At 38.8% G+C, this 18231-nt stretch overlaps 1 protein-coding gene across 2 annotated transcripts in view; it reads left to right on the top strand.

The window, feature by feature from the left end:
• Positions 1-384: 384 nt before the first annotated feature.
• Positions 385-18231, top strand: part of VCAN (versican) — a 119913-nt gene continuing 102066 nt past the window's right edge. For both annotated transcript variants that reach the window (XM_075592562.1, XM_075592569.1), the window contains exons 1-2: positions 385-652; positions 7452-7527. In XM_075592562.1, coding sequence (XP_075448677.1) covers positions 7458-7527 — 70 coding nt within the window. In that variant the 5' untranslated portion in view covers positions 385-652; positions 7452-7457. The remainder of the gene's footprint in view (positions 653-7451; positions 7528-18231) is intronic.

Raw genomic sequence — 18231 nt, forward strand, 5'->3', positions numbered from 1 at the left:
TCTCACTAATGGAATTGCTCTTCAATGCTCAGGAGTGAACAGAATGCATTTTTTCCATTAGACGTGGAACAGCTGAAACATTTGGTGGGATATTGCCCATGATTTAACAAATGTATGCTAATTTAGTTTAGTGGTAGTAGCTGAAATGGTCAATTACACAAATGATACTTTGTTGTAAAGTGTTTGAGTGAGTATATCTTGTCTATTGCTCCTGATGTATTAGGCTGCCAAATGTGGGAAGGATGAAGGCTAAGACATTAGTTGTGTTAGGTCCTGTATTCTGATTCCTGGGAGGGAGGGTTACTGAACCCTCCTCTTGCAAATGCCAGCGCCCCTCCTCTCTGAGCTCTGACGGTACAATGATATAATCATGAGGGGTGTCAAATCCCGCATTGAACTTGCAGCCAAACGGTCTCAGTGGTTCTTTTTTCAGAAGTAAAGGAGCAGAAAGGAGCTCTGGTATCAGGTGCCCTTCTACAACTGGGAATCCTGTAGAGTGGCAAAAGCTTGCAAAGAGAATTTCCCCAAAGCATCCTTCAAACGCACTGAACTGGGGATATACTACTTCAGCACCCACAAGGAACTCTGGAATAGATTACTATACAGCACTGGATTTTGATGCAGCCAATGCATTAATTGATCACATTTGAAGGTAATTAAGTTAATTCTGTAACTTGGCTGTTTTACAATTGTATGCATGTTAATTCATCACAAAATGTTAAAAAAAAAAAAAAGAAGAATCTAACTCAGAAGCGATAGATATTGATAAAACTATCTTTGGGCAATAAACACTAAGAGAAGAACAATACAGATGTTGTGACATATGGATTGAATTTCTGGTTAGATCGTTTTTTAAATTCGTGTACATTGAGTATTGTTCTCATATACAAAAGAAACGATGCTGAGAGATAGCATAAGCTGGTGATAATAAATATACAAAAATCAAAAAACAGTGGTTTAATAATGATGTAATTAAAGTTTGTGTGTGGTGATGACATGTAGCAGTTGTGATCCCCATCTGATAACAAGGGAAGAGATATGATGTTCCTGGAAAGCTGCACTCTTTTCCTCCAGGCACAGGGCTGCAAAGAAATTGCTTTTGTCCCAATGCTGGGAACCACAGACAGATTCTCAAGCGTGCACATACTACAGAAACAAGGCAGCCAGGGATTCTTATACTGAGGGAAATGATCACAGGGTAACTGGAGCGAAGCACAGTGTTATACTCCACACCAGCAATCAGCTTTTTGGACCGTGGAGGAAACATTGTTCCATCCAAGATCAGTAGGGAATATTTTTGTTCTTTAAAGACAAAGACTCAATAACCAATGAATAAAATCGAGAACCCCAACGCCCCCCAGAAAACGAAGGTGGTCAGTGTCCACGAGTCACCCTTCTCCTAATCACTTGCGTTACTTTTAGATTTGTAATAGAAACATTTTCCATTTTCTTTTAACGGCTATGCGTTTGTTTCTGAAAACCCTAAGGCTAACGAATGAAATACAAGGATCTGACAGCAGAACATGCTGTACATGTAGATGCTGTAGATCAGAACTCTTTGTAGATGATCTTAACTCACCTATAAAACAATTGGAGAAGTCGGTAATCACTGCCATTGCCCATCATTACAGCAATAACGGACAAGGCAACTTTCCAATAACATATTAAACTCTGAGAAATTCCCCAATGCAGAGATTTCTACTTACCAAGTTAAATATTGATATTCACTCACAATCCTACATAGTAATAGAACCAGTGCTGGGCTCAGCTTCTTTGCTGTTACAAGTTAATGTGTAAACTTCATCAGTGTCTCCAGATCTCCCAAGGTTGTGTACATTGAACATGCTGTTTTACAATACATGTCCTAGCAGCCAATATTTACCCCACATTCCAGATGTTACATAGCATTGTTGGATTTCAGTACATCTCTGTAAACTAAGGCAAATAATTCCTAGTGTATTTAAGAAGAAACACACTGTGTGACTTTATGTGTTTAGGGTTTGCTTTCTCTAACAAAGAAAGTCACAGCCTCTGCATGTATACCATGGACTTAGCGGGGTGGTTGCTGTAACTTAACCTGCTGTGTTCATTCTCCGGCTAATCACCGATATCTGGAGTGATGTGTTTTATGGGATTCACAGAGCGGTGTATTGTTCTCTATCACACCCCTGGTAATAGGATGTCTAGGAATGTGCTCTGGGTTTATGGGGAGCGCAGCGACCTCTTTCGGAGAGCGGGGGATCCGCTGGTGTCTCATTTTCATGTCTGTACAGCCACAGCTCACTTGCACGAGGTTTGCTACACACCCCCTTTGTGCCGGATAAAATGTGTTTCATATAATTAATTTCTTAGATCAAGACCGCTGGATCATAAAATAGTGACAATTAATCCAAGTAATTGGGAGGCGTGCATTCAATTGGAAACCCTTTCCCAGGCAGAAGTGCCTTTTTATAACACGTTTAATAATTCCCATCATGTATTTTTCCGATCTAATACCCAGTTCTATCACAATGGGAATGAATCCATATTAACGCAGGACTGCGATCCTGCTTTTGCTACAACATGAACGGTCTCGGATCATCATGTCTTCAATGCAGAGGTCTGGTTTATTATTATTTAAAAAATATGTGATCCCGATGAAATTAAGGTATAAATGCATTCTGTTGCATTTTTCTATTGGCATTTCTTCTTCTGCATACATCTAAAGTGAGGGCATTACTAGAGCCAGAAAACTAAAACCTAGGGCGACAGCACACAAAGCAAATGCAATATGCCTGCCGGCAAGGCAAAAGCTGTGCATCTGTAGCAGAAAGGCAAATACAAGGGGAGAAGTGAGTGACAGAGATAACGCCCCATTCAGCCACCTTTTACATCTCTAATCCTAATGAGTATTGTGGGTGATTTTTCCAACTAAAGTAAGCAAATTGTGCAGAAAGGCAACAGATCTTCAGACGGGTTCAGAGACGTCCTGTGAATGGAGAAACTGGGGAGCCCCAGGCTGGGTCTGATTTCAGGGCTGAGCTGCTGCAGTTTCAGATCAGAGAGAGTCTCATATAACAAAAGCCAGCTGTCTCCCTGAACCACAGCAAGGGCGGTGACTGCAAAGAGAGGAGGGAGGGAGGCTGCGGGGTAAGGACGGGCAACGTCCATACAAGATCCGTCTTATTAATCGCCACGTGGACTGTAGGGATACTTTGAAGCTGCCAAAGCCATTTATCATTTATACAATGGTCATCTAGGTTCAAGTTCTGAAAGTAAACTCCAGATGAAAAACTTACAAATGTGTACATGTGTCCCACGCCCGCCCCGCACGGATTTCTGTGCTGGGGTGTGTGGGGTGTGTAGGTTTATATACACATAGATATGTAAGTTAACTGTTTTCTAATAGTGGAGATCTTTTTTTTATGTGTCGAACTGACAATGAGACAAACACTTATTTTAATGAAACTCTTGCGTTCTGTTCAAGGATGTCTTCTCTCTACCCCCTTTGTATCTAAAGCCCTCTCCCGCCTTAAACCTTTCTCACTGACTGCCCCACACCTCTGGAATGCCCTTCCCCTCAATACCCAACTAGCATCCCCTCTCTATCCACCTTTAAGACCCACCTTAAGACACACTTGCTTAAAGAAGCATATGAGTAGCACCATGAATAATATTAGACACATGATACATAAGCTTGGGCCCCTGCAGACTCACTTACCAGTATGCCCTCCTACTGTCTCTGCACGTTCTTCCTACCTACCAATTAGATTGTAAGCTCTTCGCAGCAGGGACTCCTCTTCCTAAATGTTACTTTTATGTCTGAAGCATTTATTCCCATGACCTGTTATTTGTATTATTTGTTATTTAAATGATTGTCATGTGTATTACTGCTGTAACGCTCCATGTACATTAATGGTGCTATATAAATAAAGACATCCATCCATACATGAAGAAACCTTCAATGGAAAATGTTTATTGTTATGTAGTTTTACCTTGGTGAGAGAAGGTGTTGTTCCAGATGTCTTATTCATTAGAAGAGCATCTAAGATTCTTACACCCCCTTTCCCCCCCCAGGAACACGTAACTTGTCACATTTTAAGACTCATTAGAGACCACCAGTGGGACCACCTAGGCATTAGTGATCTTCTGCCCTGAGATGGTGAACTCACCCTTCCCCCAATCTCTTTTACTTAATATGTCAAAGTTAGTTGACCTTTTTTGTAAATTATTATTGCTCTCAATAACCACAAGTTGTGCATTATTTCATGACTGAGGGTTGTCATATGTAAGGTCAATGCCTCTTAGATACCAAGTTTCTTTTGAAGAAGCTCATGAATAAAAATGCCCTTAGGAGTCTATTATATCACCACCCACTTAGAGGAAATGTCTGTGCCTGACAACTGCTTATTGTTACAGCCCACCAGTCACACTGGGAGGGGTGCGAACGTGCAAACTGCAGCATAGGATGTTGCCAGGAAAAAAAAGATCAGTGCAGACCTCAACTACCAAACGGAGTGGTATGGGATTAAACCCAGTCAAGCAGCACCATAGCCATTGCTGTAATTGTTCATAGGAACAAATGAGTGGTATATGGGGATTCTGACCTGGACCAAAATGTAAAATGCTGATGCAATGGTTCTGCCTTCAAAGAGTTTTTTTAAGCATTATAATGGAAGTGTATATATCCTGTGTGCCAATGAGACTGTATTCGAATGGGAGATCAATTCCAAATACAAAGTGTTCACTGAACCTTATTTCTAAAACGTTGTACAATAATTACTACAGTAATTTGATTTTTTTGAGGGGAGGGGTGGGTGTGGGAAGAGGTAACAACTTTTTATCCAATCATGTATTACATAAGTCAGACTCACTCTGTACTTACTATTATACATTTGTATCACTGGTGTATCAATGTTATACATTGTAACAATAATTAATAATCCACAAGTTTCTAATAAAACACCTTTACTAAGCATATGTGGAAAGTTTCACGTATTTAATTAACGTGTAACGCCTGCTTGTATCTGCTAGCAAAGTCTTTGTGTGACCCATGCAAACAAGTGGCTTTAAAGATAATTTACGAGTAGTTAGAATCTTTCTGTATGTGTGATGTGATGTCTAGTGATTTGGATGAAGTGGAAATGCTGTATATCATAAACCACAGTTATAAAGGGATCCCTGACTGCAAATAAACTATACAGTCATAGCAGGCTTTCTGCCAATTGTTCACCACAACCACACATTAACCCTGTATGCTCTTTTATAATACATGCTATACTAGAGCTCTAGTAAGTTGATTATGTATTGTGTTCAATGTGATGGAGCTATGTACCTTTGTACCCATAGCGGAGTGCCACTAACACATACTGGAGATCAAATAAAGCGGGCAAGCTCAGACATATGACATCTTTTCAGCATGTGCTTCATACTTTAGAAAATAGCCACTGGATTGAAAAAAAATAAAAAAAAGTATCACAAATTAGATACAACGCAGATGGCGTTGTTAATTCGTTCCCTTTATACCACCATAGCCATAAATTAAATCTTGGGGGTCGATGCCTGTGAACAAAACAGCCGTTTTTAAATGTTTTTTAATATCAGAACAAGCAAGGTGCTTTTTGATATTAATATTGAGAGGTGTTTCCTTTAAGTTGCCTCATCTGTGTAATCATGTCAGTCCTCTACGTAGGAGAGCTCACCATTCACTTACACTGTTCTCTTTCTCACGTTTCATTGCCTGATGTAATAACGGGGGCGTGGTCGTACAAGTGAAGGGTGGAGTTAACAGCTGATTGACACTAGCCACAACTTTCCTCCACCAGGGTCAATTATTATTATTGTTTATTTGTAAAGCGCCAAAATGGGGGTACCGATTGAAGTAAATGACATAAACAGAATGACATACCAAATAAGGACAAACAAGCGCAAATTGATACAAAAGGTAATGAGGGCCGTGTAACAAAAACTTTCTGTAGGCGGACGCTCACAGAGGTATGCAAGGGAGACTGGTTATGGTGAAATTAAATAAGGCTTTTATTGCGCCTGTTTCCTTAACATCAGGAAACCATCCAAACAAGGGGTAAACAAAGCTTCTATTCACTTGGGAGTATTTCTAGTGAAATACTATGCAATCCACCACTCCCTTTAGATAAGCTTGTCTCTCAGCCCCAAACATTTAGCATGAAATGAACAGATATAAAAAGTCTTATAAATGAAAGTCTTATCTGTTAGCTGGGCTGCTGTAGGAGAAGCTTCTCTGCTCTCTTGGAACCGCACCTTTGTGTGCACAGGAAATGTCAGGCTCCAGGTTAGAATCTTGTCCCCTTTGTCTTGTGGTCAGCTTGTCGCTCAAGACATCTGCCCTTCCTTGGTTCAGCCCAGTTGTGGACTAAGGAATCTCTGCTCAGTCTCCAAGTTCAGCTTATGTGTGAGCTAAGGAGTCTTAGGCCTCGTTCAGGGTGCAGGCTTCGGAGGGAGGGCGTGCTGCCGTGCGAGCTGCCGTGGGACACAATGTATTCAAATTGAATACTGGTTGTCAGGGTAGCAGCTGCACTGTCTCCGAAGTACGGAGTTGACGCTGGCTACAGTTTCAATAAACAAAAAATTCGTTTTTTGAAGCTGCAGCGGCGTCACTGGGACCTAGGCAGCCAATGAAATCATTCTTTAGAATGATTTCATGACTGCAACTTGGATCCCTAACCTGCCATCTGTAGACCCGCCCCCTCCCCGCCTCCTCAACTCCTGAAAAAGTCTGCTGGGAGGATGAACACACATCGCCCAGCAGACTGACGCCCTCCCGAACGCCCTCCCTCCAACTCCTGCCTCTGGCACCCTGAACGAGGCCTTACTTCCTGTCTCAATAGACAGGCTTTTCTAAGCAATCAGGCAGGTGGTGTTTGTTAATTGACTACCAGCAGTTAACCACCACACTGCTGGATTAGAGGCACATTACCTGAACAGGAATAACTCCCCTGTTACACTTTCCAACATTATAACAAAAAATGTAAAATGTTAACTTTAAAAATTATGTAATTTGTTGAAGGAATCCTAAGAAAATAATGCCGTTTCAGAGTGTGGTGTAGTTGCAAAGCTGTTACAAGTAAATCTACAATGATGGCCACTATTATTATTATTAATTTCCAAAATATGGTCTCAAATGCAAAAGTGCTGGTGGGTTTCTCAATAAATGTGTGTCTAGAATAAAAAAGGTAGATGAAGCTAATTTTGAAACAAAAAAATATATTTTTTCATTTTTCAATTTAGTATTTTCGTGTTCTGTGGAATAATGTTGCTGAATATTACAAGAATAATTGAATATAATTGTGTAGGTCACTTGGACCCCAAAACATTATTTGACCGACATTCAATCACCTCGCTTATAAATAATTATTATTAAATAAATGTTTTCTTGTACATAGATTTAAATGCTAATAATACGTTGTTCATTATGATTTATCTTTTCTTTCCAGGTCAAGATGTTATTAGATATCAAATATATCTTTTGGATATGCGCAACGTTCTCATTTTCCAATGCATTCCGTGCAGGTAAGTCTAAAACCTTTAATAGTGTTTTATATGAAACAAGGGCCTCATGAGACATGGACATTGCAGAATTGAAATTATTCTAAAAGTAGCAATTCAGCATATTTTGCAGTTAATTGCTGCTTTCAGAGGTTACACATAAATCTGCAGAAAATAATTACACAGGCTCTGTCGTGCTGCAGATGTTCCACCTGCCTGTTATTATGAGGTTGAATATAATAGTGAGACAGAGGTGACCCAGCAGCCTGCATATCGATCATGAAAACTGTACTGGTTGCATCTCTTGCCCCCATGCTTGGCTGTAGAACTGCATTGTTGGTTGTTCTATTGTTTAAATTGGACGAAATAGTTACCATAGATGGACACATTTTTTGGGGGTGGATTTGGATCCGCCGCGTATTGGGCGGTTGCTTTGGTCCCCGGATTTCAGATGATCAGTCTCAAAAATGGCGATTGGCCTTTTGTGGATTTTTTTTGTAACACCGAGGTTAAATCCATCCGAGGTCTCAGCAATCCGCACGCGGATTATGGAATCCACGGATGCATTGTTAAAATCTACCAGCGGATTGTATCCATTGGTGGTTTTGGATTAATCCGCGCCGATTGAAACTGTAATTCATCTGTGAATTTTACACGGCAGACCAAATAGCCTTTTTGCTTATGAACGCATGTATATATGTATATCTTTATTTATATAGCGCCATCTATGTACATAGCGCCTCACAGCAGTAATACATGTGACATAATAATATAACACATAGTGGGAATAAGCGCATCAGACATAAAAGTAACATTAGGAAAATGAGTCCCTGCCCGAAGAGCTTACAATCTGTGTTCGCAATGTGAATACAAAAATGTTGTTCCAAAGACCTTGTACCACAAACAGCATTTGTGAATGAATACAATTATTTTCGAAATTTCATAACACAGAGCGATCATTCCAAATAAAATGTTTAGTCTTCTGGTAACGGTTTCAATTTCTTGGGAATGTAAGCTGTATACTCTGTCTAACACAATGGAATGCATCCCATTGCTAATCATGTAGGCCATTATTCAATAAACTGTGGAGTTGTTGCCCATCGCTAGAGCTGAACTATTCTACAGCACTGACATGCCTATATAGTGTATTAAATACAGGCCATTTTATGCATTCATTAACACACTATTCCCAGAATCCTTGCACTTACAACATGGCTCACAGTGTTGCTCTGTGACACCTGGAACAAGATTTAAAAAAAAATGGTATAATTGTATGAGCGCATACAATTAGCAACCGATTCCACTGATGGAGCACTAGCAATTATAAAACCTTTTCAAGTTTTTGCCAGGAAAAAGATCTGGCTTGTTCTGGCATTTGCAAAATAAATTGATTGTTTGAGAGAAAGGTAGAGGACCCATTAATTCCTATTTTAAACCTTTCATATTTTTCATCCTTCATTACACTCTCAGCATGTCACAGGGATTAGTGTTGGCCCTATATGGAAAGGCAAAGGGAAAGCTGCCGACATTTCACATTTTATGAGTTAGAGTTTTGACATATCAACCCCTCCAGCCTTGGAGGAGCCTGCAACACATTACACTGCATAACATTTTCTTACAGGTCTCTGAACAACTAAAATAATATACTTTAATGAACTTAAACTTAATACAATCTAAACTGACTATGTTTGCAGTTGTAATCCTGATTATAATATGTATTGCTTGGGAGAAACAAGTGTAATTCAATATTGCCTAGATGTCTTGTTAAAGAAACTTAAAATAGCAGTTAACCACATCTATTGAACCCATTACAATAGTACTTGAAAAGCTGGATTGTGAATACAATTACATTTGCCAGAAAACAAACCCCAAATCCAGTCCAATAATTAAACTAAACCAGTGAAATAGGGTAAAAACAACCAGTTCACAGAGGAGATTAATAGCCCAGTCATCCCAAAAGCTGCCTATAGTGCAGAACAAGAATAACAAAAAGGAAGCAAGATTAAATATATATAGTGTAAAAGCACTCAAGTGAACCATATTTTAATTGGCTGCCATGCAGGGTGTAGTATCAGGTTTTCAATATAAAAACATCACTGGAACAATTCAATGTTATTATTTATTTGTTCACTAAAATTCAGTTAATTTGTGTGGTATTATAGCAACTAAAAATACCACTTGTGGGTATATTCATAAATACATACATACATAAATACAGGTACATGGTTTTACATGAGTTTTCCTCTAACACTAATAGAATGGTTTGGTTCTTTTTCTGTATTGATTGAATACAATTTACTATTTGCACTGGAAAGTACAATTCTTCTTAAGATCAGTACATGCTATTTTATAGTTAGTTAGAGCCATAGTTTCTTTATAAGATATTAATGTGATTATATCCTAATCACAGTGTACATACAGTATATGGCAAAATTATGTCTACCATCAAAGGAATACATGTAAATATACTAATTACAGGGACAGTCCAACGTGGCAGGTTAAAAAAAAAATGTTAAAACAACTTACAGTGTATCAGTGTAACTGGATTTCTTAGAAAGATCCAATCAACCTTTAAAGTAACTGTTTTACTTAATTGCAACTTGTGAACAATTCAAGCATATCTGCTGCTTATGTGTTTGTCTAATGATGACTTCATAATTGCTGTGCAAACAAAGAACAGAGCTTTGAAGATGGACAAATCATATTATCACCAAAATACATTAGATACCATTACCATGGAAATGTTAAAAATGTAAACAATTATTTTTAAATGCTGATACTTGTCTGAATTGTTTTAAGATATCAGTCGGCTACATTTAACCTATTAAACATGCCACTTTTCTTAGTTTAGTGAATAACCCCTATTAAAGGGCTCCCCCCGCTGTCAATGGGCATAGGACAGAAGCACATATTTAGTAATATGCTGGAGGCTATGATCTGTAAGCAGCATGTAATTAGTATGCATAATTTTGATACCTGGGGATATCTAGGCAATTAGACCAATATCTGCCACATGGTGTTAATTACATACATTTGCCAAAATTAAATTGACTGCAATGTCCAAACATAACAGTGAGATGTTTCTAATCTCTTTCATAGCTCTATGCATCTTTATCACTCCCCAAATCTCATGTTTCATGCCAATTTGAGGTTTATTCACTAGTGCGTTAGCCATTGCTGCTCATTACCAGCCAATGAAGGCATCCAAGTGAATGGATGTTAACAAGTGGTAATGCCTATCACACTATAGTAAGTGTACCCCTTTTTGTTTGCTTAGCTCTGCCTGTTCACTGTCAATGTGTGTCTTATCTGTCTGTACCTCAATTCTTATCTTGTTTTTTTTAAACAATGCTTTTTGTTTCTGGATTTGGATTTCCTAGTCCACTTAATTTGTGACATGTCATCGGTGCAATGGACACATTTTATTGAAGAAAATATTTCCATTCTTATTGTATTATTATAATTCCCTGTACTGTATTCTTTGTGAAGCGCTGAGTACACTTTTGGCGCTATATAAATAAAGATTTATTGGATTAATTCTATCAACTTTTAAAAAAGTTGCAGCACTGTCATTGGGCCAATTTTCCACTTATAAGAAGTGAACTTGCCATGTAACCTTGCCAGCAGCAAACGTACTCAGCAGACCATATTAGAACCATGCAGAAAGTCAGTCATTCAAATAGAACCTGAAATGCATCAATTACATTTTCATCAATCAATGAAATGCATCATCAATTTCCAAACTGCTGGAATGTCTTGTCTTCTAATGCATGATCAACTTCCTTAATTACCTTGCCCTCCTGGACCCTGCTGCAATCTGGCTTTCAAAAAGGTCACTGAACTGAAAGTGTCCTCACTAAAATAGCCAATGATCCCTATGTTGTAAAATCCCAAAGTATTTTTTTTCTTCTTATGCTACTTGATCTCACTGGTGTTTCCAATGCTGTTGACTACTATCTTCTCCTTCACATTCTACACTTTCTTTATATCCATAGAAAAGCTTTATCCTGGTTCTTGTCAGACCTCTCCCACTCTTGCTCCTTTTCTGACTCTTTTGCTAACAGGTCTTCATCCCTGTTGATCTGTCTGTTGGTATACCTCAGGGTTTTCTCTCTCTCGCTCGCTAAACAGTATCACATGAGGTCACCATCAACTACTTTGGCTTTGGGTATCACCTCTATGCAGGTATATCTAGAAATTTCTGACCTCACATCTTCAATCTAGTCCCAAGGCTCTGACTGCCTCTTGGCTATGTCCTGAGTCATGTCCCTTCGGATAACACATATTATGTATAGGGATGGGAAAAGTTATGTGCCCCTTTTTAGAAAAACTCCATCCACCTGAACTGGGAATTCTTCCAGAGATCTCCAGTTATTAAAGTTATGAGTCAGGCAGCTAACACGTTGAGGCTGATCCCATTAGAGATTAGCTAAAGAAAGAGGAGGAATGAATCCCTGTGACAAAGGACAATCCTCAGGACTGCAGAGTAGTCTATCAGGGAGACTGGAGACAACAAGGTAATGCCATTAACATATGCTTAGAAGCTAAGTTCACGTCCAAGTCTATAGGATTATCACCCCTTCCAGTGATTTAAGAATAATTGCCCCCTCTGGTTTGAGGCCAGGGAAGTAAAAGGGGGAGAAGTTAAAGTTATTGGAGTTTTCATGTGTTGAATAATTAACTGTTCCATATAAAGACTGTTGGTTATGTTATTTATTTTTTATAAAAAAAACTGACGCCCAATTTCTTTTCTCTGCATTTACTAGTCCATGCCTTGCAGAACTTGTGTCTAAGTGGCCTATCGACTGGGGCTACACATACAACTAAATACCAAGGCCACTACTACTTGTTTAAAATAGGATCCCTGATACTGCATCAAATATTTCTATTCTGTGTATTAGCATCATTGTAAACATTAAGGAAGTTTAGGTTGCCTCATGTTTCTTAAATTTGACACTGATCTGTTAAATTAGTTTATACCACACATCTAATTCTAATTCTTTATAGTTTGTTTTGACACGAGTAGAAGGTGTGATATTGAACTCCATTAAGGAGTTAACACTATGGCTGTGTCCATACTGTGGCAGACAGCGCGGACGTGTCCGCACTCTGAGCAAACAGACTGCCTTAAGGCTGTGTTCGCGTACATACAGCATTTGGGCGCGGGTGCGAAGAGGCAGGAGGGGTCGCACGATGCGCAAGAAATCAGTTAAGACTGATTTCTCGCACGATAGGGCGGTCACGTGAGCGGTTCGTCCAATGAGGGCGAACCAGCTCCGTGACGTCATTGGCACGCTCATAGACACGCCCCCAGACAGCGCACGTACCATGGCCAGGGAAAGCCTCCGCACGGGAGAAATGTTTATGGACGCAGCCATAGTCATCCATCCAAGATAAGAGACCTACTTACTAAGAGGTTGATTGATAGCTTCTGTTCATAAGGTTTCTTTCTTAACATTACATTTCCATTCAATAAACAAAAAAATTACTTTGTGTCCAGTACAGGTCCCATTCCTCAAAGCTGCTATGCTTTGTGTTGCTATTTCCTTTCACCTGTGACAATATCACCCTTTTCTTGGCATATTGTTGTCTCCATGTGTTGTGACGTGTAACATTGTTGTTAAGTATTCAAGCTATTACAGAAATAATATATTTTTGAAGTAAAAGTGCATCGCCTACAGATGTCGCCTGATATACTGTTTTCAAAGCTTAGATGAAAAGCAAACTGTTGTGGCTCTGGGGATATTAAAAGCCATGGCTGCTGGGCAGTGTCCGTTCCCCCACTGTAAGATTTCCCATTGCCTGGCAATATCGCGGTTTTACCATAATCCAACTGATAAAGATCTGGTTCCCCCAGCAGTGGGAATATTGAATTTGGCCCCATCTGTATGTTAATACAGGGGTGCGCAAACTTTTTATGTTGCACAACCCTTGCTCTCTTACCTACTCTACGGCATCTCCTCCTCTGCGATATCGTGGCTTTTGCGTTGTCATGGCAACGCGTCACCATTTGCCAAAATGACACCGGTTTGTTATGGCGACGCGTCGTAGCTAGCAGAAGATGCACCACTTCTTATTGGGGCACATCAGATATTAGGGGAAGCAGCTTGTTGTAAAAAATGGAGGGAAAATCAGTTGATGCAGGTGTGTGTAAACATATTCTGCTAGAAGAGTTGCAGTGAAATGTGCATATTAATTGTGGCAGAAAGGAAATTAGTGTTAGGATGTTTGGTAAAGTTTGATATTAGATTGATTTTTAAAATATATTTTTTGCTGATTTTTTTTTGTGATTTTTGGGAAACAAGTCTGCATAATAATGATTTTGTTTCTTTAATTGCAATAAAAGGATTCTGTGGAATAAGATCATCACAGCAGATTTTGCTGGGCCCTGCATGAAAAAGGTCATACATAACTTACACTTGGCAAAACATATGACCTTTCCCTATATAACATCAGAAAAACATAACATAACATTTTAGATCAAAATAGCATATCATCCATGGAAAACATTTTCGAATTAAAGTAAATTCCTTTTTTAAATAGCTGACAAGTGCTCATCATAGTTTTCACTTTGTCATTATGGAGATATAGCAGGAAACATTCTGATTAAATAGTTACTTTAAAATCATAGTTAATAGGCTACTTTGTTACACATTATTGGTTCTTTTCACTGACGTTTCACAGTATTGCAATTCTTGACAGCAGGTCGTTTCTCTATTGGTGTTTGGATGGTATAAAGGACACCACTAGGTTACAATAGCTTTGGAGGTTACAATAATGTTATGTAAGTCTTTTTAAATTCGAGATGCTTTAGACGGAGTCCAGACATACACAGCTTTACATGGCAAGAAAGAGTTACACAAATACCAAATGAAGAAAGATTTTCAACCATTCTCTTTTCTTTCGCTATGTAATCCATTTCCTGCTCTGATATGTAGCAGAAAATATCTAGGTACTGACAATGATGAATGCAGCAGTCTCAGACAGTTAAGGCTATCTCTTTAAAACACTAATCTGTCCTAAATGTGAGCATTTGTGCTTTTAACTTGGACACCCAGCTCAGTAGCAGGGTGGGTAATCCTCACAGTAGCAGTTTATCACATATCTTTCTAGGACTAGTTAATGGTTATAAAGCCAAGATGAATTGTCCAGATGGAATTTCAATTTGCTTGGTTTTCAATGATTTACAGCGAGTCTACATCAAGTAATTTATTCTTCAGCACCTAATGCCTGCTTTACCTCCTCGCTCCTTACTGCATGGTAGCCCTTACCACAATCCATCTGGTAGAAACAGTGGGCTTTTGTTCAGACACAATTTATTACCTACAATGCCAAACCCCAGTTATGGTGTTATTACTTGCACTCTCTCATTCTGCAAATGACACATTGTTAACATTGGAAGTGTGAAAATTCAGTTTCCAATTGTGTAAGTGCATTGAAAGATTTCCAGGAAGAACAATCCATATAATAGCTATAAGGTAAGCACACATGACATACACACATGTCATTACACACACATGACACACACACGACACAAATACACTTTTTTTTAAATAGGTGTTACTTTGTAAAACAGCTAATAAGGACTAATATGTAATGAAAGTGTTTTTTTTTAGCAACAGTGTTATTGGCTACGATAGAAAGGATTCAATTGCCCTTAACCCTTTCGTTGCCCCACGATGTAGCGACCACGTCATGACGTGGCACCCCCTGGACCCCAGGACGCAGTAGCTACGTCCAAAAATCCTGATAGTTTACTAGGGGAGATGAGAGTGTAGGACGCAATCTGCACTGCTTAGGAATGGAAGGAGGATGACTCCATCATCAGTGACTGACCAATCACATAACCACACCCTGGCCCCATGGCCCCTCCAGTACTCAAAGAGTTAAAGTAACTATGTTACCTCATGTTATCTTGTAATGCTATTTCTTGTATTTCACTTTTCTCCTGGAGCAGTGGATTCAAGCATGTAAGCTACTTACACAAATGTATAATATATCATCAGCTTTTGTCATTGGGATGAGGCAAACTAGATTACTAATCTCTCCTCTCACCCCCTTTGAAAGTACCCTCAGTAGATGAGAAAGGAGATGTGTAAAACATTCAGAAATAGTTTTACTTGCCTTAGGGAATAGATTGCCCAGCTTTCTTATCTGTTATATATCTTCATTTAGTCCTAAATTGAACCTTTCAGAGACCAAATCACACTTTCAGTCTAACAAATGTCCATCTAGTCTTGTGTTTTGATGTGTTTAAATTGTTCCTATATCTGAGTCTAAATGTAATGTTCAAAAATATTCTGGGCCCTGTTTACTAAGCTGTGTTACACCATAAGGCACCAAAGGATATCTAATGGAATAGCTGCACTAGGTAAACATTTGCCCACATGCTAATGTTAAAACAAGAAGTCACACTTGTAACAAATGCTTTACATTGATATTACAGCCACAAACATTCCTTTTTATGGAAGAAACTCTGGCTATTTCAGCATTACCCTTGTACCAATATTTGTGTGTAGTCCCAGGGGAAGTCCTATTAATGCATCTATTTTTCCAGTGAGTGCCCTTCATGCTTTTGCATTTCTAGCAGCTTCAGGAGCAGACAACTGTGACTGGAAATTGATTTGTTAAAAAAAAAAAAAAATCCAATTCCATCATTTGAAAGTAATTTTTCTATTGAATCAGATTTATCTAGCAATAGCAGGCCTTTATCTGCTAAAAACGCTTTTTTACTTCCGCAGGAGTATTCAGCCACTAAGGGCCCAAACAGCCGCTTTAAAGTATATTGAATTACCCCCTTAAACTGGTTTCATTGCACTAAACTTGTTTGATTTTGCTAAAAATCTCTGTGGATTGTTAAAATACAGGGGCCAGTTTGGCAGCTCAACCTAATGATAATAATGCTTGGAAGCAAATACTTCTTTTGTGGGTTTTCCACTGTACTCAAAGCTTATTTTAAAAGTTTTTTTTTTTAATGCATGTGTTTGGTTAAAAAGTATTCAACATAAGATACAACTATCATTCTGTAACGCTCTCGCTGAAAAAGGTTACCTCAGGGTAAGACTATCCATGTTATAAGAATAAGTGCCATGTTGACAGATGCCATTATCAGTGACCATGTGCAAATAGTATCACCAATGTCTAACAGAGCAATGTGATTGGAAAGGGTTACTGCATTTTCAACACCATTAATCTAGAACAGGGGGGCTTAACTCCAGTCCTCAAGCTCCCTCCAACAGGTCAGGTTTTCAGGATATCCCAGCTGCAGCTCAGGTGGCTCAGTCAAAGGCTCAGTCTCAGTCAGCGACTCTGATTGAGCCACGTGTGCTGAAGCAGGGACTGATTGAGCCACCTGTGCTGAAGCTGGGATATCTGGAAAACCTGACCTGTTGGGGTTGGGGGGGGGGGGGGGGGCGGGGGTAGAGCTTGAGGACTGGAGTTGAATACCTCTGCTCTAGAACACATAAATTAGCAGTCATGCAATGTAAAGGTGAAACAAACTATTTCTCTGAGTTTTATTAACCAATAGTAGGACAGGTATATCTTTTGGATAGGCTGTACAATTAATTATAGGCAGTTAAATGTATTAATTTACCAGAGTGGTTGTGTATGTAATATAGCTTACATAACCCTAACAAATCTAGTTTGTTATAAATGAAAGCATATTCAATTTCCGAATATATGAAAATATTATATAACATTCTGTACCAGAAGCTCTGGGCTATTATTGTTGTATACTACACACAGTCATACATGGACACATCTCAGGGGCCATGAAAAAAGCACGCAACAATACGATTCATCATAGTTTTTATACCTACTCTATTAGGACCACAAAGAGAATGACATCATATTGAACTATACATTATATATTTCAAGGGAGATTGAGTATGTTATGGGCCTTATTTATGAACGAGACCAATATGGTGCATCATATCTACAAATGTGCCAAGAAGGTGGCAGATGGGGTATGTCTGACAGGTCACCTACAAACGAAGGAGAAATGAAGAAACCCATTTCTAACAGGGGGCACAATAAAGCTCCAGAACAGAAATCTGCTGCTTTTGTGGCCATCTGCTCAGGACGAGCAGTGTTCTTGGGTAACAGAATATCAGAGAACCTTTACAAGTCTTTCAGAGATGTATACAAATTATTACTAGAGCTGTGTGAATAATTAATTCCCTTCTTTAATGCAGACACCTCTAGCTCTTAAGGTTATAATAATTATCTCATAAGGTCCACCTATGTTAATGCTGGTGTTATAATTTGAATAATATGTAAGTGTGAAATCCCACACTAGCACATTTATTCAGTGGATTAAAAAAAAAACTAATAAAAAAAAACCCATTTCAGACATTAAATTTAGATCTCCATAAGGTTTGCTTTGGAAACAATTAAGTATTTTGTTTGAGACTACTCTTTCTCAGGGAATTAGGGAATGGGAACATTAAATTGTGGCTTTTGCTTGTAATCGTCTCTGATTTAGCCAAACATTTTTCAAAGATACTGTATAATTAAGTCTATTGCTGAATAAAAAAAATACTTTTTCCATTCTGGACCTTTGGCCACAGCACAGCACAGATTCACACAGTGAGGGGGATCTTGGGAGGTTATTCATTAAACTGCGATAATGCTGATCAGGGCACAAACTCTGAAAATGACTTCAGCATATCAAGTCCCTGCAATATGCTCCGTGCATGTATCAGAATATGTTAGCTGCATTTCTTT

Source organism: Ascaphus truei, chromosome 1 (genome assembly GCF_040206685.1).
Source record: "Ascaphus truei isolate aAscTru1 chromosome 1, aAscTru1.hap1, whole genome shotgun sequence".
Lineage (NCBI taxonomy): Eukaryota > Metazoa > Chordata > Amphibia > Anura > Ascaphidae > Ascaphus > Ascaphus truei.